This window comes from Oncorhynchus kisutch, linkage group LG4, assembly GCF_002021735.2.
Source record: "Oncorhynchus kisutch isolate 150728-3 linkage group LG4, Okis_V2, whole genome shotgun sequence".
Classification (NCBI taxonomy): domain Eukaryota; kingdom Metazoa; phylum Chordata; class Actinopteri; order Salmoniformes; family Salmonidae; genus Oncorhynchus; species Oncorhynchus kisutch.
The window spans coordinates 26,943,835-26,971,458 of NC_034177.2; the positions used below are offsets into that span (position 1 = coordinate 26,943,835).

Consider the following 27,624-nt stretch of genomic DNA (forward strand, 5'->3'; position numbering starts at 1 on the left):
CATCCCTGACCTCTAAACCACTGGGTGGAAGGGAGCATCCCTGACCTCTAAACCACTGGGTGGAAGGGAGCTTCCCTGACCTCTAAACCACTGGGTGGAAGGGAGCATCCCTGACCTCTAAACCACTGGGTGGAAGGGAGCATCCCTGACCTCTAAACCACTGGGTGGAAGGGAGCATCCCTGACCTCTAAACCACTGGGTGGAAGGGAGCATCCCTGACCTCTAAACCACTGGGTGGAAGGGAGCATCCCTGACCTCTAAACCACTGGGTGGAAGGGAGCATCCCTGACCTCTAAACCACTGGGTGGAAGGGAGCATCCCTGACCTCTAAACCACTGGGTGGAAGGGAGCATCCCTGACCTCTAAAACACTGGGTGGAAGGGAGCATCCCTGACCTCTAAACCACTGGGTGGAAGGGAGCATCCCTGACCTCTAAACCACTGGGTGGAAGGGAGCATCCCTGACCTCTAAACCACTGGGTGGAAGGGAGCATCCCTGACCTCTAAAACACAAAAGATTATATGTAAGACCAGGAATTGCATTTTAGTTACACTGTTAAAAAAACTATTATTATTATTATTTGTGTACTTGCTTGACATTTTACTGCATTGTTAGGAGCTAGGTAACATAAGCATTTCACTGCACCCGCTATAACATCTGCTAAACTGTGTATGCGACCAATAAACTTCAATTTCAACTTTGACTCTACAGAAATGCCATAGATGGAGCCACAGGGAGGGAGGACACAGGATACTAGCGTAAAGTCCCAAAGTTAAGTTTGGATTTGATCAACATTCTGCTGTGGTCTAAGCAACAGTATATCATATTAGAAAAGCACACAATGAGTGGGACTGTATACTGCTCTGTGGTCAGTGTGGTGTCCCAGCCCTGACCAGCCCTGACCAGCCCTGGGAGACCCTGACCCCATCCCAGGTCAGCTCCACTCCACTGGGCCACTCCGTCCCTCCCTCCCCTCTACAGCCCAATCACAACTTGCCTGAGGCTGAGCCATCCCATCCCAGCCACCCTCAGTCTCTCTGTGAGACTATGTGCTTATAAAAGCAGTTGCACAACAATCATGCTCTTAGGGAACGCCTTTGATATGAAAATCAACAGATGCAGGAATGTAGGGACTGGAGATCAATCACTCAATATCACACAGTAGGACAGTGTGACCGGAGGGATAAAAAATCCCATATTTCTGAGGCCTTGTTTCCAATTTGTCAATAACAATCATGTTGGATGACAACAGGACGCTGGTATACTCAGAGGAGAGTGGAGGAAAAGTTGTCTCTTTCAGGCTGTGCCTATGGTGTGTTGGCAGAGCCTTGGCACAGTGGCTGGCAGTGAGCGTGATGCAGTCAGGCACGTTGGCACAGGGCTCCTCATTTAGACACGTGCCAAAAGCTCGTCAGCAGATCTGGATGCTCTCGGGGTAGAAGAAAAACAGAGAGCGCTTGAAAGAAAGGAGGAGAGTAGGGCTGCTGTCCCAGCCGCAGGGGGCAGAGGGCAGAGAGCCCGCACACAGAGGACCATTGTCCTCACACACCTCGTGGGTGTTAAGATGTGTGAATGTGAGTGTCTGTCTGTCTGTCTGTCTCTCTCTCTGTGTGTGTGTGTGAATGCAGGTGTGAACGCTAACAGCCAACTGATATAACACAGTACTAATTATGATATTAGCAGAAGGAATGCTACATCAATGAGTGTCTGGGACGTGTGTGAGTGTATTATTCACACAGTGAACATGAGTGTGTGGGAGTGACTCAGATCCCACTCAGGACTTGAGCTCTCTCTCTCACTCTCTCTCTCTCTCTTTGTGTCTCTATCTGACTCTCTCTTTCTCTCTCCCTCTGACTATCCCTCCCTCAATCCCTCTTTCTCTCTCTGTGTCTCAGTGTAAGTATGAGGTGGTTCCCCCTGTGGTAAGTGTGTATTTCCAGGCAGTCACCATGCTGTTTCATGGCTGTTTTGATTCTAGTCTCATGGCGCGACACCCTCTGACCCCCACCACAACCCCACAATACTGTGCTCTGGGCAGCAGGGCTACATCTGGGCTCTGAGTCTTCAGGTTCCGATCCACAATCACACATAGACAGATGCCCTTGTTCCCTTCACCTCTCCTCTCCTTTTGCCTCCAGGTCTGTGGAGCCATGCCAGCTGCCTCCCCCTTCCCCCTCTCACCCCTTCCCCCTCACCTTGCCCCCTTGCTTGGCTGTGACAGCTGCCTCTGTGACCCCCTGGTGACTCAGCCACCCCCACTGGGCCAGACAGCAACCGGCAGGAAGTGACAAACACACTGGGGCCCAGTTCTGCTACCCTGCCACCTGCCCCCTGGCACCACCACCTCCTCACCACATACTGTAAACTCCCACCCACACAGCCAGCCTTAATTAATGAGCAAAACAGGAGTCACAAACCCCTATATGAACTTAAACTCTCACTGATGCAAGGTCTTGAATAGGTAGAAGTGCCCACACACTAATACTGGCGATGGTAACTAGAGAATAGAAAACCCATACATATAAGCTTTAATTCCATACTACACAGTGTGAGTGACGTCACCTCTGCCCCTGTGATAACTGGTGTGTGAATGTGTACAGTGTAAGAGTTTGTGAGTAAGGCCCCAACAGGCCCAAGCCATCAGCCTGCCCCCCTACAGACGAGGACCCAGAGGGGCCGGCTAGGGACTCCTGGTGTGGGAGGGAGGGACCCTACTAGACTGTGCTGACTGACACTTATTGTCTAGAACAACAGATCTACAGCTGCTTCTCAACCTGGCTACCCAACCACCAGCCTCTTTCTACGCCTCTCCCTCCATCCCTCTATTCAAGTATCTTTATCTGTTCCCTTCTGTCTGCTCAGCTAGATATGGAGGAAGTTCCTGGGAGTTGAGTCAGCACAATTCCCTTACGGGAGCAGTGTGTGCAATCCTGCAATCCTAGTCAGTGCTGAGCTGTTTTTCCAGTATATCCACATCTATGAGCACACACACATCCTTGAGATCGCACACATCCACCCCCCCCCTCCCCCCCACACACACACACATCCTTGAGATCGCACACATCCACCCCCCCCCTCCACCCCACCCCCCTCCCCCACACACACACACAAACACAAACAAACACACAGCACAGGTGTGACCAAGTGAGGTGAGACATACATAGAGAAAGCAGAGAACTAGAGAACGCTGCTCTCTGTAATCAGAGGGCGGCTGAAGTTGAACATTTACCCTATTGTTTCAGGCACATATACCCACACAGACCCACACATATACCCACCCACCCACACCCACACATATACCCAACCCCACCCAGACATATACCCACCCACAACCACACATATACCCCACCCACACATATACCCACCCACAACCACATATATACCCAACCACACCCAGACATATACCCACCCACAACTACACATATACCCAACCACACCCACACATATACCCACCCAGACCCACACATATACCCAACCCCACCCACACATATACCCACCCACATCCACACATATACCCAACCCCACCCACACATATACCCACCCAGACATATACCCATCCACACCCACACCCACACATATACCCAACCCCACCCATACATATACCCACCCACACCCACACATTTACCCACCCACACCCACACATATACCCAACCCCACCCACACATATACCCACCCACATCCACACATATACCCAACCCCACCCACACATATACCCACCCACATCCACACATATACCCAACCCCACCCACACATATACCCACCCACACCCACACATTTACCCACCCACACCCACACATATACCCAACCCCACCCACACATATACCCACCCACATCCACACATATACCCAACCCCACATATACCCACCCACACCCACACATTTACCCACCCACATCCACACATATACCCAACCCCACCCACACATATACCCACCCAGACATATACCCATCCACACCCACACCCACACATATACCCAACCCCACCCACACATATACCCACCCACACCCACACATTTACCCACCCACACATATACCCAACCCCACCCACACATATACCCACCCACATCCACACATATACCCAACCCCACATATACCCACCCACACCCACACATTTACCCACCCACACCCACACATATACCCAACCACACCCACACATATACCCAACCATACCCACACATATACCCAACCACACCCACACATACAGTGGGAAGAACAAGTATTTGATACACTGCCGATTTTGTTCATGGAGAGCATGTAAAAATCCAGAAAATCACATTGTGTGATTGTTAAGTAATTAATTTGCATTTTATTGCTTTTATTGATACACCAGAAAAGCCGAACTTAATATTTGGTCGTTCTTGACCAGGTTTGCACACACTGCAGCAGGGATTTTGTCCCACACCTCCATACAGACCTTCTCCAGATCCTTCAGGTTTCGGGGCTATCGCTGGGCAATACGGAATTTCAGCTCCCTCCAAAGATGTTCTATTGGGTTCAGGTCTGGAGACCGGCTAGGCCACTCCAGGACCAAGAGATGCTTCTTACGGAGCCACTCCTTAGTTGCCCTGGCTGTGTGTTTCAGGTCGTTGTCATGCTGGAAGACCCAGCCACGACCCATCTTCAATTACTGAGGGAAGGAGGTTGTTGGCGAAGATCTCGCGATACATGGCCCCATCCATCCTCCCCTCAATACGGTGCAGTCGTCCTGTCCCCTTTGCAGAAAAGCATCCCCAAAGAATGATGTTTCCACCTCCATGCTTCACGGTTGGGATGGTGTTCTTGGGTTTGTACTCATCCTTCTTCTTCCTCCAAACATGGCGAGTGGAGTTTAGACCAAAAGGCTCTATTTTTGTCTCATCAGACCACATGACCTTCTCCCATTCCTCCTCTGGATCATCCAGATGGTCATTGGCAAACTTTAGACGAGCCTGGACATGCGCTGGCTTGAGCAGGGGGACCTTGCGTGCGCTGCAGGATTTTAATCCATGACGGCGTAGTGTGTTACTAATGGTTTTCTTTGAGACTGTGGTCCCAACTCTCTTCAGGTCATTGACCAGGTCCTGCCGTGTAGTTCTGAGCTGATCCCTCACCTTCCTCATGATCATTGATGCCCAACGAGGTGAGATCTTGCATGGAGCCACAGACCGAGGGTGATTGACCGCCATCTTGAACTTCTTAATTGCGCCAACAGTTGTTGCCTTCTCACCAAGTTGCTTGCCTATTGTCTTGTAGCCCATCCCAGCCTTGTGCAGGTCTACAATTTTATCCCTGATGTTCTTTCACAGCTCTATGGTCTTTGCCATTATGGAGAGGTTGGAGTCTGTTTGATTGAGTGTGTGGCCAGGTGTCTTTTATATAGGTAATGAGTTCAAACAGGTGCAGTTAATACAGGTAATGAGTGGAGAACAGGAGGGCTTCTTAAAGAAAAACTAACAGGTCTGTGAGAGCCGGAATTCTTACTGGTTGGTAGGTGATCAAATACTTATGTCATGCAATAAAATGCAATAAAATCCACTCACACATATACCCAACCACACCCACACATATACCCAACCACACCCACACATATACCCTACCATACCCACCCACACCCACACATATACCCAACCACACCCACACATATACCCTACCATACCCACCCACACCCACACATATACCCAACCACACCCACACATATACCCAACCACACATATACCCACCCACACCCACACATATACCCTACCACACGAATGCTCAGACACAGACACACACTCAGAGACAAGTCTCTGTTCCTCCATCCACACCACCTGCCACAGAGACGGCTGTATTAGACTTGTTGTGCCCCGTGCGCTCACCCATTCTCCTGCCCCTTGTCCCCCCAAGCCCTAAAATTACACCTAACCACCAAGTCACGACACCCTGGTTATAGTACCCTAACTGACCCCCCCCTCAAACCCAGTTATAGCCCCCTAACTGACCCCACCCCAAAACCCAGTTATAGCCCCTAACTGCCCTGCATTCACCTGACACCATGCCATCGCAGAACTCACAAACATACATACATACATACATACATACATACATACATACATACATACATACATACATACATACATACATACATACATACATACATACATACATACATACATACATACATACATACATACATACATACATACATACAAACAAACAAACAAAGACAGAAAGAAAGACAGACAGATAGACAGACAGACAGACAGACAGATAGACAGGCTGACTGACTGGCAGACTGGCAGACAGACTATTCCTCTGATATATTTTCCTAATCAGAGAAGAACTGGGCCTGCTAAGCCTGATTATGTTATGCAGTAACACTGACTCATTCAATAAAGCTTCCTCTATTAGGTCATTTTCCCAATTTGATTGTAAAAGTAATACAAATGTCTCTGATTGCTTCTAGCTTGCCAATCCAACCAGTGATATAGCTCTACTTTGTCAATTATATTTAAAAAAGTGATAAAATGTAATAAAGACCAACCCAGTCTTAGTGATAAGAAAAAATTGGTCTGTGTCACTTTGTCAGTCAGATTATAAATCAGATTGGTTGTGATGCCACTTGATGGAAATCATTTCTACTTTTATTGGGATTAAGGAATAGGGTAGTTGGGGACACCATGTACACTATGTCAAATCATTTCTCACATGAACACCATACAAAGGATATCCATTTCTCTGTTTTTACAGATGGCTGTTTAACTTAAGTAAATATCATGCAAAGGCAAATCCAGTATTTGGATAAAGTTTCTAACCACAGGAGAATGGGAGAGCAGGGACATACTGCCGGGGCTGCTGGGACATACTGCAGAGGCTGCAGGGGAGTCTACAAAACCCCAGAGGACTCTGAGAAGTCACATCAGATAGTCACAGACACTAATATAAACATATATTTTGAATATGGAATCGTTATAATCTAAAAGTAATCAATTAACTACATTTACAACAATAAATGAACAAATTAATAATATACTGGTTAGAAATACACAAGAAGAATATTTTCATTTCAAAAGAAAGTAATGGCTCGGTTTTCATGGGAAGAGGTGAGGATAGACAAAATAAAGAATCGGCAGGCTTGCCAAGAGCATCTTAAGGGACTTGAATTCTCAGGCACTCTAGCTATACTTGGACCCAAGTCCAGTTTCACATCTGCCATTTTCCCTCTCTGTACAGGAAATACTGGGTTGTAGGTGGGCCCTTGGCCCCTCCCACTCAGGCACCCATCACAGTCAGGTTGGAGGCAGAGAGACGGTCCTCCAGGCCAGGTAATCACCCTTGCCCCCCCCCCTGCGGCCGGGAGAGAACATAGTTCCTGGAATAGTGACCAGGAATGCAGTCGGCACATACACGCTGCATTTCTCACCTGTGTCCTGACAGTCCTGGAGAATCAAATCCCCAAGCAGGATGCTTCCCTCTCCTCCCTCCTAGACAACGCTGTCTGACTGCTCCCACTCAGTGGGATGTAGGGAGGGTGGGAAGTCTCAGACTTACTTCAGTACAAACATAGACACTGAAGTCTTTCACCTACTCATCTGGGCTATCCATCCATTACATTTACGGAGGAACAATTTAGTGTAATTCATATTTAATGAAATATTCATGAAATGGTGAAAAAGTGATCTGCTCAGATGCAACATCACCATCCTGTTAGGTGATTTACAACAAGTCCCCATGTTCCAAACTCCCATGAATCAGAATCAGTTGAGTAATTCCACAGCATCATGGAATGTTTATTACTCTGGAGGGCAAGGTGAAGGGAAAACAAATGAAATCAAATGTTTTAATTGGCAGGAGGAGAGAGAGAAGGAGAGGAAGGGGTGAGAGTGGTCAACTGCAACACCTCCATCTGCAATGTCATCACTCCTGGTGGAAAAGAGTGATGTCTGCATAAAGAAAACAAACAAAATCAAGAAGTCTAGTAACTCTCGCTATTAGCTAACCCTCAGACTGAGACATCGATGTTTGAAGACCCAATGGGGTCTGTATGGACCGATGATGTCTCAAACAGCTTTATGGGATGAGAGGCTGTTTGTTGCACATTAACAGCCCTCAGTTTTAATCAGTTTCACATTGTTAATAAAATATGAGCTCATTTAGAAGCGTTGAAAAAAACGACTTCCTGGTGCAGAAAGACTCTTTCTCCAGTTATGAGTGAACACACTCTCTCATTTCATTGTGAAATTAACACTGCTACTGTAGGTAGCAGAACCGTAAATCATAGGGAAATGTCACATTTATCTTTAGAAAGTAGTATTTGTATTTTTGTATTATTATTATTATATATTTTATTAACCTTTATTTAACTAGGAAAGTCCATTGAGAACAAATTCTTATTTACAATGATGCCCTACCCCGGAGAAGCCCTAACCCGGACGACACTGGGCCAATTGTGCGCCGCCCTATGGGACTCCCGGTTGTGATACAGCCTGGAATCACTCGGGGGCCCAACCAGAGCTCCACTGTTTCATTTTACTGTAAGATGAACATTTTCAGGAAGCCATGTGACATTCAGTATATTTGTACCCCACAATAAAGCGTGGGAGTGGTCATTGATCTGAGGCCTGGGATAAAGGAAGTGGAAATTTGAGCTGGGAGCTATAATGAAAACCCTATGGCAAAAATAGAGGCAGGAGTATGATTGACTAGTGCTGGGAAAAACAAAGCTTCTCTTTCCCCAGCAGAGACAGTTCTGTCCCAACAGGCAGTCAAAAGAGGAGCATTTCTGTTAAAAAAAAAATCAACAAAAGGACATGGCATAGCCAAGGACACAAAGAACCCCTCTTTTTAACAAACATCAAACAATCAACATCAGATGAGAGGAACACGAGGAAGGCTCAGTGAACAATGGGCATGACAGAGCAGCATGAATCAATTAGTGGGCTCACTTTGATGATGTCATTGACAAGTCATCTGCCAGTGGAGCGGCTTCCGTTTGAGGGAGATGGAAACAACAGCCCCCACCGCAAAACGAGCCCGACCACTGCGCTCCTCACAGAAATGCTCGTCCATCATCCTCCCTCCACCCTGGCCTTTGCCCAGTCGCCTCTCTCCTCATCAGCGTCAGGAGTGAGGGCTGATGCCTCCCTACCCCCTCCCCCATCATACACACATTACTACCAGGTTCACTTCAGCTAGACTTGAGTATAAACTACATTAACTAAATATGGAGTAACTACAGTAGCTTTATGACATTAAGTTCATAACCTTTACACTTAGCAACCAACTAATGTGCATTTGTGTGGCTCCGTGAGATAATTCAGAGCCCCTCCCAAACACCACACCCTGCTTCATGTTGGGGCTGAAGATGGGAGAGATTCATCTGCTCCTCATTTTTTCCCCTTCAATAACCACCAGCAGCAGCAGCGAGCTGTCCCCCCTCTCTGGCTCTGTAACAGGGTTAACTGTCAAGCTGTTCCCCCTGTCTGACTCTGTAACAGGGTTAACTGTCAAGCTGTTCCCCCTGTCTGACTCTGTAACAGGGTTAACTGTCAAGCTGTTCCCCCCTCTCTGGCTCTGTAACAGGGTTAACTGTCAAGCTGTTCCCCCTGTCTGACTCTGTAACAGGGTTAACTGTCAAGCTGTTCCCCCTGTCTGGCTCTGTAACAGGGTTAACTGTCAAGCTGTTCCCCCCTCTCTGGCTCTGTAACAGGGTTAACTGTCAAGCTGTTCCCCCTGTCTGACTCTGTAACAGGGTTAACTGTCAAGCTGTTCCCCCTGTCTGGCTCTGTAACAGGGTTAACTGTCAAGCTGTTCCCCCTGTCTGACTCTGTAACAGGGTTAACTGTCAAGCTGTTCCCCCTGTCTGGCTCTGTAACAGGGTTAACTGTCAAGCTGTTCCCCCCTCTCTGGCTCTGTAACAGGGTTAACTGTCAAGCTGTTCCCCCTGTCTGGCTCTGTAACAGGGTTAACTGTCAAGCTGTTCCCCCTGTCTGACTCTGTAACAGGGTTAACTGTCAAGTTGTTCCCCCCTCTCTGGCTCTGTAACAGGGTTAACTGTCAAGCTGTTCCCCCTCTCTGGCTCTGTAACAGGGTTAACTGTCAAGTTGTTCCCCCCTCTCTGGCTCTGTAACAGGGTTAACTGTCAAGCTGTTCCCCCCTTTCTGGCTCTGTAACAAGGTTAACTGTCAATCTGGCGCCATAAAGCTCAAGACCATGTTTTGTGGTACATGACCCGTCATTAATATGGAGATTGGCTCCGTAAGTGCAGTGCTAAACACATACATACATACATACATACATACATACATACATACATACATACATACGCACACACACAATACACAGACACACAAACACACTGGCTGGTCTTGGGAACAAGCTTTAACACCAAACTATTAAAACTCCAATTCCTGTGGTGACGCCTCTGACTGAAGTCCCTTTCATAATGGATTCATTTACTGTGAATCTTCCCTGTGCTATCTGCCCCGAGCGAACATTCTTACATCCAGAGACAGGCCGAAGATTTATAGTCTGCTGCCTCGGTATGGCTCCACATTAAGGGCCTGCTCTCTGTCTCTTTCTCTCTCTCTCTCTCTCTCTCTCTCTCTCTCTCTCTCTCTCTCTCTCTCTCTCTCTCTCCCCCCCTCTCTCTCTCTCTCTCTCAGTTCTGGCCCCATGTCAGACAACAACACACCTACACACTATGCATTACTGCTGTAATACCAGCAGAAGTGACTTTCACATTCATAAGGCCGTAGCTGAAAGGTTTACCAGGCTGTAGCTGAAAGGTTTACCAGGCTGTAGGTGAAAGGTTTACCAGGCTGTAGCTGAAAGGTTTACCAGTCTGTAGCTGAAAGGTTTACCAGGCTGTAGCTAAAAGGTTTACCAGGCTGTAGCTGAAAGGTTTACCAGGCTGGCACTGAAAGGTTTACCAGGCTGTAGCTGAAAGGTTTACCAGGCTGTAGGTGAAAGGTTTACCAGGCTGTAGCTGAAAGGTTTACCAGGCTGTAGGTGAAAGGTTTACCAGGCTGTAGCTGAAAGGTTTACCAGGCTGTAGCTGAAAGGTTTCCCAGGCTGTAAGCTGAAAGATTTACCAGGCTGTAGCTGAAAGGTTTACCAGGCTGTAGCTGAAAGGTTTACCAGGCTGTAGCTGAAATGTTTACCAGGCTGTAGCTGAAAAGTTTACCAGCTGTAGCTGAAAGGTTTACCAGGCTGTAGCTGAAAGGTTTACCAGGCTGTAGCTGAAAGGTTTACCAGGCTGTAGCTGAAAGGTTTACCAGGCTGTAGCTGAAAGGTTTAGGAGTCATTCTATGACTTTCTTCATGTATTTGTGCTTTTAGCTCTTAACACAATATAATAGAGTAGCAGCACACTCTGGAGGGTCTGTAACAAGGGGACTATATCAGGAGCTCTCCCCCAATCAGTGGGCAAACCCAACCTTCTGGCATGGCTTCTGGATGGACCCAATTTATGCTTTGCATAAAAGGAAACCACACACAAGCTCTACAGATGAACAGAGCAGAGGGGGAGCGGGAGAGAGGGGAATATGGAGAAGAGGCCAAACACCAGATCTCTTAAACCCTTACAGCTGAACCCCGCTCCAAAACCCTAAAAGTCTCCAATTTCAACAAGATTGAGTTAAAGTTGAGGAGTGTTCATATATAAGAGCAGTGGCGACCTGTATTTCAGGGCAGGAGGGGCAGAACTCGGAATTGTAAGTCGGGAACTCGGGCCTCTTTCTAGAGCTATGACCTGAAGATCACTGACATAATCATGATTCGACCTTGTTTTTTTCAGAGTTCCCAGTTGTCTTGAACGCAACATAAATGCAGAGAATGCCAGACTTTGATGACAAAGTTTGATGATAAAATTTGCCCACGAAGGCACCACCTTCCTGTTCAAGTGAGCACAGCACAACAAGGTGAGTCCAAAATGTCTTGTATGCTGCATAAATTATGTAATATTCCAGGGAGATATGTATACTGTAGCTAAGAAAGTAATACTAAGTGTATGTTGTGTAGTAAGCTGTTAGTAGCCCATGTGCCTCACCCTAATAATTTGGTCCTGTTTCCCCTCCTAATTTCACCTACTGTTCTGACTTGGTGGTGCACATGTAGCCTATAACCTGCTTTAGAGAAATGTAATCATTGAATATTGTAAGAGCTTTCATTGTCTGCTTATATGCACCCTTTATTTATCCTACGGTTCTGACTTGGCGTATAGTGAGAACACTGTAAGAACAGTCCATGTTCTGAATTCTGTCGCTGTATGTTTCAAAAGTGCTGAACAAATAGTTATATTGACTACGTCCATCCTAGCTCGCTCATTAATGTCTTAATCAAAATTACGGATGGCCTCTTATCCACTTGTCATTCCTTTATGCCATAGTTTGTACATCTCAATTGTCAGTAGAAACCACATTTGTTTAAAACCGCTTAAGGATCAAAGGTGTCCCTATACCGGGACAGTTGTTGCTAATGTGCGGTAAGGTGACTAGAATGACGTTGTAAATAACAGCAAACTTTCCAGGACATAGACATGTCTTATATGGACAGAAAGCTTAAATTATTATTAATCTAACTGCACTGTCCAATTTACAGTAGCTATTACAGTGAAAAAATACCATGCTATTGTTTTAGGAGAGTGCACAACAACAGAAAACTTGTATCACAGCAACTGGTTAGATTAGATGAAAATTGAAAAAAAAGGGTCCGATCGATTTTTTTAAAGGCAGTAAATGAGGCTCAATGAACTGTTTCGCTGCCAGACAAGGCTCCACTGATAGCCAGGTGTAGCAGTGGTAAGGTGTTGGGACTGCTGTTGGGACAGCTTTATGTAGGCCCTAACAGTTTGTGGGCACCATTTGTCACTGTTATAGTGGAATTAATGTATTGTTTAGTGTTGTGTTGTGCAGTGGCTTTTCTGGCATGCATACCCCAATTTTAGTTTCTGTTTACCCCACCAGGATGTATATGCTAAAATCGCCACTGTATAAGAGTCTGTATTGCCTTCTCTCTCTGTTAGAGTAAAAACCCTATTACATCAAATGGGCAGGACTTCAGTCCAGGTACTCACTGTACTCTGTGTAGAGGTTCTTGACAAATATATTCTTCAATCCCATGGTGAGTCATCAGTATCCATGGAGTTCCATTACAACAAAGCACCAATGGAGGATCTTCATCAGAGACCCACTACCTCTCTGAGCTCTTATCTGAGCTAAACTAACTTCACTTGGAGCAGATTAATAATTTACTGAGACACAATGAATCATCCCCCTCCTCCTGTCTGCTACTGTAGCAGTTCAAACACTCTGCACTTCTGCTGCCTGTCACAGTAAGAAGGCCTGATTTAAGGACTCTACTCCACTGGCCTTCTCTCAATGTTCCTGTGGCAGTTATACAACTTCCTGTTCTGCTCTGTGAATTTTGAACAGTATGCTGCTGTGTATTCATTTATGTCTGATGATTCTCTAAAGGCACTGTTAGCTATCATTTGTCCCTCCAATCTAATGAATTTAAGGTTGGACTTGTATGGCCATGACTCAGAGTCAGAGTCCATGGCCAATAGGGCAGTGTGGATGGTTCATGGGACTGACCAGTGACCCGGTACGAGGCAGTCCACTACCGGGAGCCCCTGGCTGGGACAGGGTTAACTGCTCCTCCCCGGTCCCTGCTAGCTACCGCTAAAATTAACCTCCCACACAGCTGGTTCCCATTAGCCTGTAGTGACACTCGGAGCCTGTACTTAAGTTCTACTGCGGGGGCTCCAGTGGAGCAGGGCTCACCGCCCCACTCAGATAATACTACTGTCCCCCGCCAGCGGCCAAGTTTAAACTGGCCCCGTTCCGCTGGCACCGCCTGTGTTTTCAAATGAGGGAGGAGGAGAACGAGGGGGTGTGGGGGAAGGATGGAGAAACGCAATGGTTTATTCACTCACGCACAAGAGAGAAATGAGAGAGAGAGACCTAAAAAGCGAGTGAGAGAGTGACCAGAAGAGAGAAATCGAGACCTAAAGAGAGACCAAGAGAGAGTGAAAGTGAGAAAGAGAGTGAAAGAGAGAGAAAAAGAGAGTGAGAGAGACAAGAAGAGAGAGAGAGTGAGTGAAAGTGAGAAAGAGAGTGAGAGAGACAAGAAGAGAGAGAGAGGGAGAGGGTCCCAGAGAAAGGAGACAGACAGAGACAGCGAGTCCCTGGGCTCACACTGCGCTGGGGTTGGTTCTGACTCCATCAATCAAAAACGGCAAGACCCATAAAATCACTCCCTTTTCATGGAAAGATTATTATAACTGTTCCCTATTCATCTGTTACTCTGGACTGGCGTTGGGTGGCGGTGAGGAGAGAGCTGTATGCTATATGCTCTTTATGGACCTCACTCTTCAACTGGGCATAGGGGGATCATGCCATAGTGAGACATGGCTGATGTATCTATAGGCTACACCTGGACAGTTCCCTCATGAAAACAACTTGGCCAGGATGCTTTGTCAAATCATACAGTGCAGATTCCACTAGCTAAAGGACTTCAATATTTCACCTCTACAATTTTCTATTTTATTTCAGACTTTTTACAATTGATTCAATTCATAGAGCAACAGCCTGTTGACCTGGAATATTTCAGTAACATTTCACATTTCCTCTTCCGACCCCACGGCACACACTTTCACTTTCACTGCAGACATTCTTTGGGGTTTTCATTCAGTCTATTAACATCTCCTAGCCAGGCAGTGTGAGATGTGTTTCTGTAAAAGGTTAACAATCAGAGTAATTAAGAGCAGAGGTTGCAGCGTACGCAACATCTCTTCCAGGCTGACACCACTGGTCTGCAGGGAGTTAGAGAGAGGGAGAGAGGGAGGGATGGGGGGTAGCCCAGAGAAAAATCAGACATTCTCCAAATAAGTTCCACCTCAGTTCCTAAAGATAAGTATTCATGTCAACGAGCAGAGCAGTAGCACCTGTCTAGGGATTTACTCACTAAATGAAGAAGCCTGATGACTACACAGCATTGTGGAAAGGGTCGAGAAAAAATCCAAGCTAATAATTGAGCCCTGTTCTCCAATGTTGCAACATGAGAATACGACACGTGCTGATAGTTCACTGGATACTGAAATGTTGATGGAGGGGGTAAGTGTGTGTGTGTGTGTATGTGTGTGTGTGTGTGTGTGTGTGTGTGTGTGTGTGTGTGTGTGTGTGTGTGTGTGTGTGTGTGTGTGTGTGTGTGTGTGTGTGTGTGTGTGTGTGTGTGTGTGTGTGTGTGTGTGTGTGTGTGTGTGTGTGTGTGTGTGTGTGTGTGTGTGTGTGTGTGTGTGTGTGTGTGTGTGTGTGTGTGCTTCTGTGCATGTGTGTGTACGGTGACAGTGCTGGTGTGACTGGGAGCTCCGTGGGGTTTATGTTGGATGTGGAGGGGCAGAGGGACGGAGGGCCCAGGGCTCATTAAAGCTGCATGGCCCTGAGCCTGCTAGAGGTGACAAGGGATAGGATTACTATCAGGCCCTGCCCCAGACACCCATCGCCTCATCTGTAAAGTGCCCGGCATGCCTGACAACTCCCCGTCACGCCCTTTTAAATAATTAACGGGCAAAGATTAGTCCGTCAGCCTTGGGCCGAAAGGTCCATCGATTTCCCAAGGATGCATTTTTAATGAGCACATTTCAGCGAGGCACTGTCCGTGAACAGGGGCCTCTGGCACACCATACGTACGGCAACAACTATGAGGTCTCCAGGGGACCAAATGAATACACAAACAAAACAGTAACAAAAAATACAATCCTTCTAAACACTGCACCATTAAAACAAAGGTGTCAAGGGGGAATTCAAGTTTTAAGAGTCCATATCTAAAACTTTTGGTAAATCATTTTTATCTAAAATGTTATCGCTTTAGGTCATCTTTATACAATGACTAGTAAAATGTTCAGGGCTAAAAGATTGAGAATTTCCATAGTTTTATTGAGGTCTCTCTGGGAAATGGAAGGGATGTGATCAGACAGGGGTGTTTAATGGTTCAGATAATCAATTTATGACCCACTTTATTTGGTTCTTTGGTGACACTAACAGAGTTGGCAGGACCTGGAGAAAGGCCCATGGGCTATCAGGTGTCATGGCTGTATCACCTTAACACGCCTGTAGTAGGATCTGAATCACAGGAGTAGCAAGGCTTTACTATATAATTACTAGAAATATATTGTACTATACTATTATTATATGATTACTATAGGATTGTATTTCTATGGTTGGAACATTGTCACCATCTTCCATCCCTATGGCTTTGAAAGAAACCACATACTGTAGTCGTGTATTCATTGAGTTGGTAGATTGTGTTGGAATTACAGAAAAATGGGCATGTTTAAAAGAAGAAACAAAAGTAGGAACAGTGAAATATTTAATTGAGGAGAAAGGTGTTTTTTTAGTGGACGGCAGGGTGATGTTTAGCGTGCTCCATGTGAAGCGATAACATCTTACAGAAAGCCTAGAGTTTATCCCAACCAGAGAACATATCACTCTGAATCAACAGCCTGCATTCAATCAAACTGTCGTGAGATTCAACCTCAATTTTGAGTGAAAAATGCTAGGAATACCTCAATGCCCATACCAAGCTGTTTACGGATCATTATTGTGTGGTTACACGAGTTTACAGAAATGCCAGGGAAATAAAAAGAGTGTCATGGATGAGTACGTCAGAGACAAATCGTGAAGAGGTTAACCTAAATCACCTCTCAAGAGAGATGAACAGATGAGATTAGAGAGAGGAGAAAAGAGAAGAGAGAATAAGAGAGAAATGAAAAGAGAGAGATGTCAGGATTACCTTTCCCGTCTCCCGATCAAAGTCCACATACTCTCGTGTGGGCGTCTGCCTCTGCTCCCCGTGCAAGTTGGCTGGGAAGAACTGCAGCGAGAGGTTGGTGCCCGTCGCCACAAAAGCCTTTTAGAGGAAAATCAATACAAACAGGATCAGAACGCTGGGCCCGAGCATAAATTATGCAGCCCGTCATTTCTATTTCACATCAGAGAGACGAGTGCCTGGAGCCTGGAGCCAGGGCTCCCAACACTCAGAAAAACAGGGAAAAAACACAAGAGTCATCATTTTCTCTATTTGAAGTATAGAGTTACGCACATCTGATTCTATTTTACCAACACAATGTTGGAATGCTGGGCTACAGTGAACTGACTTTAGGAAAGACAGAGAGACTGAAGGAGAGGGAGATGGAGTGAGTGAGAGAGAGGAGGAATAGAGTAAGAAAGACAGGACAAGAAAATCGATAATAGTTTAAAAGCAGACCCTGCACTGACACTAATGACAAATGGCCTATGATTCATTTTGATATCATTTATTAAATTAGGCTTTTTACATGACTTGGCTTTCCAATGATTCCAGGCTCCCTGTGCTTGGTTGATGTCATGGAATTTACTGGCATATAGACAAAGATTTAAAACAACTGAGCTCCAAATATGGACACAATGTTTTGTATTGTTTTCATAGCATTACTTCAAACATAATATAGGAAAAACACAACACAGGCAGAATGCACACAACATTACTAACACAAAATACAGTGTCATTACCATGTCATTACTAAGGCTATAGGAACATAGCACATGTTCATAATAAAAGTAATACAACTATTGTGTATTCCTATTCTGCCTTATTGAATTAACAAAGTCCTTTGCATTTATTTAATTTACTCAAATCTGAGGTACAGTGATGATAATTTCTAATGTCTTTCTCTGTCGGAATAATTGCATTTTGAAATAGACACACTCGGGTGAATGGTAGGGTTTGGACAGACAGTGACAGTAACATATCAAACAATTGTCATAATGCTTCAAAATACTTAAATCACAGAAAATAACTAATTACAAGTAGGCCTAGTCACAATGTTATTATTGTGAAAATCTTTTCGAATCTGTTTGTCTGAAAATTGAATTGAATTTGGATACACTACCTTGTCACTTTATTATTTCATGCCATAATCAGACTCAACAAGAGTGAAATTTTAGGCTACTCTAAGAATAAAAGTGTTAGGCATACATAAAATGAATAGTACATTTTACTTTATTACTGCACATACAGTAGACAACGTGAAAATATTACGACTGACAAAAGGAGTGAGAAGAGGGGCCGTTTTAAGTAGCCACGGGCAAGCCCGCCAGCCCAGCTCTGTCCTGACTTCACTCATTGTCAAATGGCCATGTCGGGTTTCTCTCCTCAAAAGACTATTGAGACAGAGGCAGACCTTAATAGCCATGTCTGTAGGACACCTGATACACAGGCTTATGACATTTCTGGACAGTGAACTAATCATATTATAGTATAATGTAATTTTTGTGAAATGAATGTTAAGAGGATGTTTTTGTGTTGTTTGTCAGAGAATAAAGGAGGAAGTAATGTTTTGGCTGATGTAAAATGTCTAGTTCCGGTTGTCTATTTACGCAAAATATTGACATAAACCCAAGGTTAGTGTAATGATGTCTGATTATAGTGTTATTATCTCAAGAGTTGTATGCTGAACAGAAATGGTTTACTCACTATTTCTGAACGACCGTCCCTACAAGCGGTGTGAAACCTGGCTTGCCTCTCCTCATGCGGTCTGTCTCGGAACCCTGTGTATTTTATCTGAAAATATGAAGGATCAAATGCATCAATAAAGTTAATCTCATTAGAAGAAGAAAAACACATTACAAATAATAAACTTTACTGTGAATGTCATAGATCATGGTTCACGTTCAAGATTTTGAATTTGAGACACCTTTATTTTTATGAAGTCTAAGTGTCCCGAGGCATCAAATAAAATTCACTCAAATTCATCTCCATTTAGTCCTTTGAAATGATAAATTATGGGAAATGATTGTAAATTACATTAGCCATGAGTCAGTCAACGTAAATGTCAGAGCATCGGGCTGAGGTGATACGCGACTCAGATGAGTTGACAGACTTACAACAAACCAAAACGAAACACAATTTCATAACTGTCTCCTTCCTCTTTTTTGAAAAGTGTATTTAGACATTAAAATATGAAAAAACGTATCACATAAAATCCACAGTGCTTTCATATTGATATTTGGAAAACATCACTATATTTCAGTAAAAGGCTAGAGTTGGGTCTCTATCAGCGCAACGTGCATTTCCACGTTATGAGCTACTTTGTTTCGCCACCAGATAAAATGTATCCAATGAATAGACTTGCCTCGCACTCCCGACTGAGTTTCCTGAAGAACTCTTCGTTTTCAAACTTGCTCCTTTGATCCGGGACCACCCGAGGCATCTTGAAGCTTTGCTGATAAACTTTTGTTAATATTAATTGTTTGTGAGAAGAAAAAAAACTTTACAACTTTGATTTTATTCTCTTCCGTCTTTTTTGATGGGGTGTGTAGCAATGTGCTAATGTAATATTTACCTTATTGTAAGCAGGGTGGTGATCTCTCCCTGCTCTCAAGTCGGAACTACTGAGCGGTCAGTCTCTGCCACTGCAATGGATTAGGCTCAATTTCGCAATTGGCTATAATTCCCTTTCACCCTGAAGCGTATGATCCCTGTCCACTGACAACAAACGCCCGCTCTCTCGACTTTATCAGTCGCGCTGCATGGTTCTGAGTTACTTCCTGGCTCCTCGGAGTCCGACTTATGACTGTACACCCAAAATACTCCCCCCATTCACAATTCTCCTCACTACTGATCCCTAGTGCGCAAGCGTATAACTCACCAACACTTCAGAGAGCAAGAGCTTTCATGCTATGTATGCGTCCATGTCTCATGTTCCTTAGCCCAGAGACAGACAAAACAAATTACATCTCTCTTTGTAAATTGTTTGGACCATAAGCCTACTTCGTGAATAACGTTTTCCATAGGCATAAGACTTTTGGAAAAAGACAAATCTTCTGAAACTCTGCAATTACACAAGGCTCATTTTTTGATGGGAGGCACATGAAAAGGCATGTATGAAAGTAGCCTAATGTCTTAGAAAATTAGAATGTGCTGCATGTAAAGCTTATGTTTTGAAAACTTAGTCCTCTCCTTATATCAATCAAGGCCAAGGGCAGCACCCTCTTGGTGATAATTGGGACTGTTGAGACACTATGATCTACAACCCCCCTGCGCTCTCTCTCTCTCTCTCTCTCTCTCTCTCTCTCTCTCTCTCTCACACACACACACACACACACACACACACACACAAAACTTTGTGTGAAATATCATCTTTGTTTTTACTGTCCTCTTAATGATGATGATTATGATTTGTATGATCTCGTAGAACATATTGGCAAACTCAAGCCCTCCCTTAGGAATGATTGCAAGATTATGCAATGGCTACAAGGCATATAATAACTTGCCAGTGAAATTAAATGTAGCAAAACATCATTCCAGTTAATAAACAGCACCAATCATGATTCTTTTACTGTAAATAAAACAATTAACTTCGAGGAGTTTATTACTATACTTAACCACATATACTAATTCATTACATTTCTGTACATTATTCTGATTAAAAGAAACTCATAGAAAATAGATGACTGATGTTGTGAAATGTTTGGAGTACGTGTTTTTAACTAGTCTCCCTGAGGACAGAGGGAGGGGACAGGGAGTGGAAGTGGGAGAAAAACACTGAGCAACACAATGACGAGAGACCATGTACAGACGTCCTCGTCCTGTTCGAAGGATTGAAGTTATTACTTCACTCAATAAAGTTTTCCACTGCATTCAATGTTGTACAACATGAATTATCTAACGCCTCAGACACACTTGTGGTTACAATGTTTTGAAAAACAATGTTTGCTCCAAGTGTGTTGATGAACTTGACCACTGACAAACAGTTTAGATGTTGTCCAGTGTGTTTGGTGTGACTTCTGCTGTGGTGTACAAATCTATAAGCACTATGTCCTTGAGGAGGATAATGGGTTCAAAATAGACATATCAGTGGCGAAGGGCGAATGGCCCATTCCATAATTCCAACTTTAAAATCAACATAAATTATAGAACATTGAAGAAATATGAAGAAACATTTCATCACTTGGGTTTGTGATGTCTGCATACTTAGCACTTACGTAAAAGACAACTCTTAACCAAGGTTTGTGATGTCTGCATACTTAGCACTTACGTACAAGACAACTCTTAACCAAGGTTTGTGATGTCTGCATACTTAGCACTTACGTACAAGACAACTCTTAACCAAGGTTTGTGATGTCTGCATACTTAGCACTTACGTAAAAGACAACTCTTAACCAAGGTTTGTGATGTCTGCATACTTAGCACTTACGTACGAGACAACTCTTAACCAAGGTTTGTGATGTCTGCATACTTAGCACTTACGTACAAGACAACTCTTAACCAAGGTTTGTGATGTCTGCATACTTAGCACTTACGTACAAGACAACTCTTAACCAAGGTTTGTGATGTCTGCATACTTAGCACTTACGTAAAAGACAACTCTTAACCAAGGTTTGTGATGTCTGCATACTTAGCACTTACGTACAAGACAACTCTTAACCAAGGTTTGTGATGTCTGCATACTTAGCACTTACGTACAAGACAACTCTTAACCAAGGTTTGTGATGTCTGCATACTTAGCACTTACGTAAAAGACAACTCTTAACCAAGGTTTGTGATGTCTGCATACTTAGCACTTACGTACAAGACAACTCTTAACCAAGGTTTGTGATGTCTGCATACTTAGCACTTACGTACAAGACAACTCTTAACCAAGGTTTGTGATGTCTGCATACTTAGCACTTACGTAAAAGACAACTCTTAACCAAGGTTTGTGATGTCTGCATACTTAGCACTTACGTACAAGACAACTCTTAACCAAGGTTTGTGATGTCTGCATACTTAGCACTTACGTACAAGACAACTCTTAACCAAGGTTTGTGATGTCTGTATACTTAGCACTTACGTACAAGACAACTCTTAACCAAGGTTTGTGATGTCTGCATACTTAGCACTTACGTAAAAGACAACTCTTAACCAAGGTTTGTGATGTCTGCATACTTAGCACTTACGTAAAAGACAACTCTTAACCAAGGTTTGTGATGTCTGCATACTTAGCACTTACGTACAAGACAACTCTTAACCAAGGTTTGTGATGTCTGCATACTTAGCACTTACGTACAAGACAACTCTTAACCAAGGTTTGTGATGTCTGCATACTTAGCACTTACGTACAAGACAACTCTTAACCAAGGTTTGTGATGTCTGCATACTTAGCACTTACGTACAAGACAACTCTTAACCAAGGTTTATGATGTCTGCATACTTAGCACTTACGTACAAGACAACTCTTAACCAAGGTTTGTGATGTCTGCATACTTAGCACTTACGTACAAGACAACTCTTAACCAAGGTTTGTGATGTCTGCATACTTAGCACTTACGTACAAGACAACTCTTAACCAAGGTTTGTGATGTCTGCATACTTAGCACTTACATACAAGACAACTCTTAACCAAGGTTTGTGATGTCTGCATACTTAGCACTTACGTACAAGACAACTCTTAACCAAGGTTTGTGATGTCTGCATACTTAGCACTTACGTACAAGACAACTCTTAACCAAGGTTTGTGATGTCTGCATACTTAGCACTTACGTACAAGACAACTCTTAACCAAGGTTTGTGATGTCTGCATACTTAGCACTTACGTACAAGACAACTCTTAACCAAGGTTTGTGATGTCTGCATACTTAGCACTTACGTACAAGACAACTCTTAACCAAGGTTTGTGATGTCTGCATACTTAGCACTTACGTACAAGACAACTCTTAACCAAGGTTTGTGATGTCTGCATACTTAGCACTTACGTACAAGACAACTCTTAACCAAGGTTTGTGATGTCTGCATACTTAGCACTTACGTACAAGACAACTCTTAACCAAGGTTTGTGATGTCTGCATACTTAGCACTTACGTACAAGACAACTCTTAACCAAGGTTTGTGATGTCTGCATACTTAGCACTTACGTAAAAGACAACTCTTAACCAAGGTTTGTGATGTCTGCATACTTAGCACTTACGTACAAGACAACTCTTAACCAAGGTTTGTGATGTCTGCATACTTAGCACTTACGTAAAAGACAACTCTTAACCAAGGTTTGTGATGTCTGCATACTTAGCACTTACGTACAAGACAACTCTTAACCAAGGTTTGTGATGTCTGCATACTTAGCACTTACGTACAAGACAACTCTTAACCAAGGTTTGTGATGTCTGCATACTTAGCACTTACGTACAAGACAACTCTTAACCAAGGTTTGTGATGTCTGCATACTTAGCACTTACGTACAAGACAACTCTTAACCAAGGTTTGTGATGTCTGCATACTTAGCACTTACGTACAAGACAACTCTTAACCAAGGTTTGTGATGTCTGCATACCTAGCACTTACGTACAAGACAACTCCTAACCAAGGTTTGTGATGTCTGCATACTTAGCACTTATGTAAAAGACAACTCTTAACCAAGGTTTGTGATGTCTGCATACTTAGCACTTACGTACAAGACAACTCTTAACCAAGGTTTGTGATGTCTGCATACTTAGCACTTACGTACAAGACAACTCTTAACCAAGGTTTGTGATGTCTGCATACTTAGCACTTACGTACAAGACAACTCTTAACCAAGGTTTGTGATGTCTGCATACTTAGCACTTACGTAAAAGACAACTCTTAACCAAGGTTTGTGATGTCTGCATACTTAGCACTTACGTACAAGACAACTCTTAACCAAGGTTTGTGATGTCTGCATACTTAGCACTTACGTACAAGACAACTCTTAACCAAGGTTTGTGATGTCTGCATACTTAGCACTTACGTACAAGACAACTCTTAACCAAGGTTTGTGATGTCTGCATACTTAGCACTTACGTACAAGACAACTCTTAACCAAGGTTTGTGATGTCTGCATACTTAGCACTTACGTACAAGACAACTCTTAACCAAGGTTTGTGATGTCTGCATACTTAGCACTTACGTAAAAGACAACTCTTAACCAAGGTTTGTGATGTCTGCATACTTAGCACTTACGTACAAGACAACTCTTAACCAAGGTTTGTGATGTCTGCATACTTAGCACTTACGTAAAAGACAACTCTTAACCAAGGTTTGTGATGTCTGCATACTTAGCACTTACGTACAAGACAACTCTTAACCAAGGTTTGTGATGTCTGCATACTTAGCACTTACGTACAAGACAACTCTTAACCAAGGTTTGTGATGTCTGCATACTTAGCACTTACGTAAAAGACAACGCTTAACCAAGGTTTGTGATGTCTGCATACTTAGCACTTACGTACAAGACAACTCTTAACCAAGGTTTGTGATGTCTGCATACTTAGCACTTACGTACAAGACAACTCTTAACCAAGGTTTGTGATGTCTGCATACTTAGCACTTACGTACAAGACAACTCTTAACCAAGGTTTATGATGTCTGCATACTTAGCACTTACGTACAAGACAACTCTTAACCAAGGTTTGTGATGTCTGCATACTTAGCACTTACGTACAAGACAACTCTTAACCAAGGTTTGTGATGTCTGCATACTTAGCACTTACGTACAAGACAACTCTTAACCAAGGTTTGTGATGTCTGCATACTTAGCACTTACGTACAAGACAACTCTTAACCAAGGTTTGTGATGTCTGCATACTTAGCACTTACGTACAAGACAACTCTTAACCAAGGTTTGTGATGTCTGCATACTTAGCACTTACGTAAAAGACAACTCTTAACCAAGGTTTGTGATGTCTGCATACTTAGCACTTACGTACAAGACAACTCTTAACCAAGGTTTGTGATGTCTGCATACTTAGCACTTACGTACAAGACAACTCTTAACCAAGGTTTGTGATGTCTGCATACTTAGCACTTATGTACAAGACAACTCTTAACCAAGGTTTGTGATGTCTGCATACTTAGCACTTACGTAAAAGACAACTCTTAACCAAGGTTTGTGATGTCTGCATACTTAGCACTTACGTACAAGACAACTCTTAACCAAGGTTTGTGATGTCTGCATACTTAGCACTTACGTAAAAGACAACTCTTAACCAAGGTTTGTGATGTCTGCATACTTAGCACTTACGTACAAGACAACTCTTAACCAAGGTTTGTGATGTCTGCATACTTAGCACTTACGTAAAAGACAACTCTTAACCAAGGTTTGTGATGTCTGCATACTTAGCACTTACGTACAAGACAACTCTTAACCAAGGTTTGTGATGTCTGCATACTTAGCACTTACGTACAAGACAACTCTTAACCAAGGTTTGTGATGTCTGCATACTTAGCACTTACGTAAAAGACAACGCTTAACCAAGGTTTGTGATGTCTGCATACTTAGCACTTACGTACAAGACAACTCTTAACCAAGGTTTGTGATGTCTGCATACTTAGCACTTACGTACAAGACAACTCTTAACCAAGGTTTGTGATGTCTGCATACTTAGCACTTACGTACAAGACAACTCTTAACCAAGGTTTATGATGTCTGCATACTTAACACTTACGTACAAGACAACTCTTAACCAAGGTTTGTGATGTCTGCATACTTAGCACTTACGTACAAGACAACTCTTAACCAAGGTTTGTGATGTCTGCATACTTAGCACTTACGTACAAGACAACTCTTAACCAAGGTTTGTGATGTCTGCATACTTAGCACTTACGTACAAGACAACTCTTAACCAAGGGGGAAGCAGTTATGTGGAAGACAACTCGACTGACTATGATTGGGCAATTTGAACCAATCACATACAGTATGTGTTTTCTGGGCATTGCTGCTTTTTATTGCAGATTCATTTATTTGATGCACATTGGATTGAGATTCTGAGTGAGTAAATGTGTTAAAAGGAAAGGCTTCAGGCCAAATGGGGCGTGTGAGTGCTTTAATAACACCACAAAATGCTCATTAAGTCATTCAATATTCTGGGGTCACCACCGTTCTGACAGACGGCTTCCCAGTCAGGAGCTGAGTGTCTGCTCCAATCCTCCTCAACAGGATGGACACATAGGCAGAGCTCTGGTGGAGAGGGAGAGACAGGAAATACACTGGTTCTGCTATAAAATATCCTACTGCAGTTGAAATGTTCTGACATGTATTAAAATGATTCACTATCATCATATTTTATTGCTATTCAAGGCCCTATTTACAGCCTGTTTTCTTGTTTTGCAAAAACTATAGTTCAGGTTTGGTATTAAATATTAAATAGCGTCAAGTCAAGCAAGCGGCTGTGTTGCACAGACAGAGCTGAGCTGACTAAACACATTCCCCTTTACTGAACTAAAGAGCAGTATTGTATTTGTGCGGCTGTTAAATAATGATCATGTGAAATCTTGATATGAAATGAGGTGCTTTGAAGTATCTTGACTGCTAACACTCCAACTTGAAGCTAAACTCAAAGGATCTAAACTCAGCTGTACATGTCTGAACACATCTTCTGCAGTCACCGCCAGATAGACAGCAGAGAACAACTAAAGGGGAAACGCTGTAAATCAAAACAGAAAGGCAAAAAGGGCAAAAAAAAGAGAAAAAGATAGTGTATATTTGTCATTCACTTTGTAGTATGGAATGCCTGAAAACCTAGAACCCCATAGATAGGCTTAAAAATAATGTCTATCTGATAATTCTACTGGGACCATTTCATTATTTATATTTCACTTGGCCCTGACTGCTGCAGTCAGAAAGGCAGATTGAGTTGGTGTGAATAGTAGTATTGGCCCGGTTTGTAGGTCATATTCTACTTGATGAAACTGTTGTTGTCATGTATGATTGTTGATGCATGACAAGATGGTAGATAGACGGTTGGAAATGAAGATAACATCTGAATATTGTGGCTGCCATGGGCATCACAAGGTATTAACCCGAGCATATCGAGCTACATAAGAGGCTGAGAATCACGACGTCTCAGTGCCGGGGATAATTAATGATGTTACCGAATCTCCTCGGCTTCCCTGCCTCCCACGCAACGCACAGAATGGTCGAGCAAACTGCAGCTAGAGCGGTGCCCTCTGAAACTGAAGGGAAGGGGTGTCTCGAGGTCAGACGGCTAGACTGGACGAGGTTGGAGTCGTGCGCAGCGGCAGTCTGTTAGTCTGACGATCTCCTCGTGAGAACAAAAATAGCATCACACACTGATACAAAATATAGATTGGACTTCATGACTTTGAGCGGGAAATCTTTCATGCTAGGACAGGACATATACTTTTAGAATATGTTGATAGATGTAGGCTATAATGGCTGAAAAAATACAGTTGGGAAGTTATTTGATTGGCCAATCTAAATACACAATTTGCATTCCCCATGATACAACGATCAATTACATATCAAAATATTGACTTTGATGTTGATGTGCAATTATTATTTAATAGGGTGGATATGCTTATTTTACAAATGATTTTACAATATTTGGAAACTTATTAAATAACAAATCAAATGTATTTACATCAGCTGATATGTCAAAGTGCTGTACAGAAACCCAGCCTAAAACCCCAAACAGCAAGCAATGCAGGTGTAGAAGCACGGTGGCTAGGAAAAACTCCCTAGAAAGGCCAAAACCTAGGAAGAAACCTAGAGAAGAACCAGGCTATGAGGGGTGGCCAGTCCTCTTCTGGCTATGCCGGGTGGAGATTATAACAGAACATGGCCAAGATGATCAAATGTAATAACCTGAATCATTAGTGATGCATACCCTATGCATACCCT

General features: G+C 43.5%; 1 protein-coding gene across 9 annotated transcripts in view; it reads right to left on the reverse strand.

The window, feature by feature from the left end:
* The window catches only part of LOC109888339 (core-binding factor subunit beta), a 35,532-nt gene extending 15,947 nt beyond the window's left edge, over positions 1 to 19,585 (reverse strand). For 6 of the 9 annotated variants that reach the window (XM_031822723.1, XM_031822728.1, XM_031822725.1 and 3 more), the window contains exons 1-4: positions 19,336 to 19,570; positions 19,126 to 19,223; positions 18,468 to 18,554; positions 16,746 to 16,862 (exon numbers count right to left, since the gene is read on the reverse strand). In XM_031822723.1, coding sequence (XP_031678583.1) covers positions 16,746 to 16,862; positions 18,468 to 18,554; positions 19,126 to 19,203 — 282 coding nt within the window. In that variant the 5' untranslated portion in view covers positions 19,204 to 19,223; positions 19,336 to 19,570. Of the gene's footprint in view, positions 1 to 16,745; positions 16,863 to 18,467; positions 18,555 to 19,125; positions 19,224 to 19,335 lie in introns of all 9 variants that reach the window. The other 3 variants (XM_031822724.1, XM_031822731.1, XM_031822727.1) reach the window with 2 other exon arrangements.
* Between the last annotated feature and the right edge of the window lie 8,039 nt (positions 19,586 to 27,624).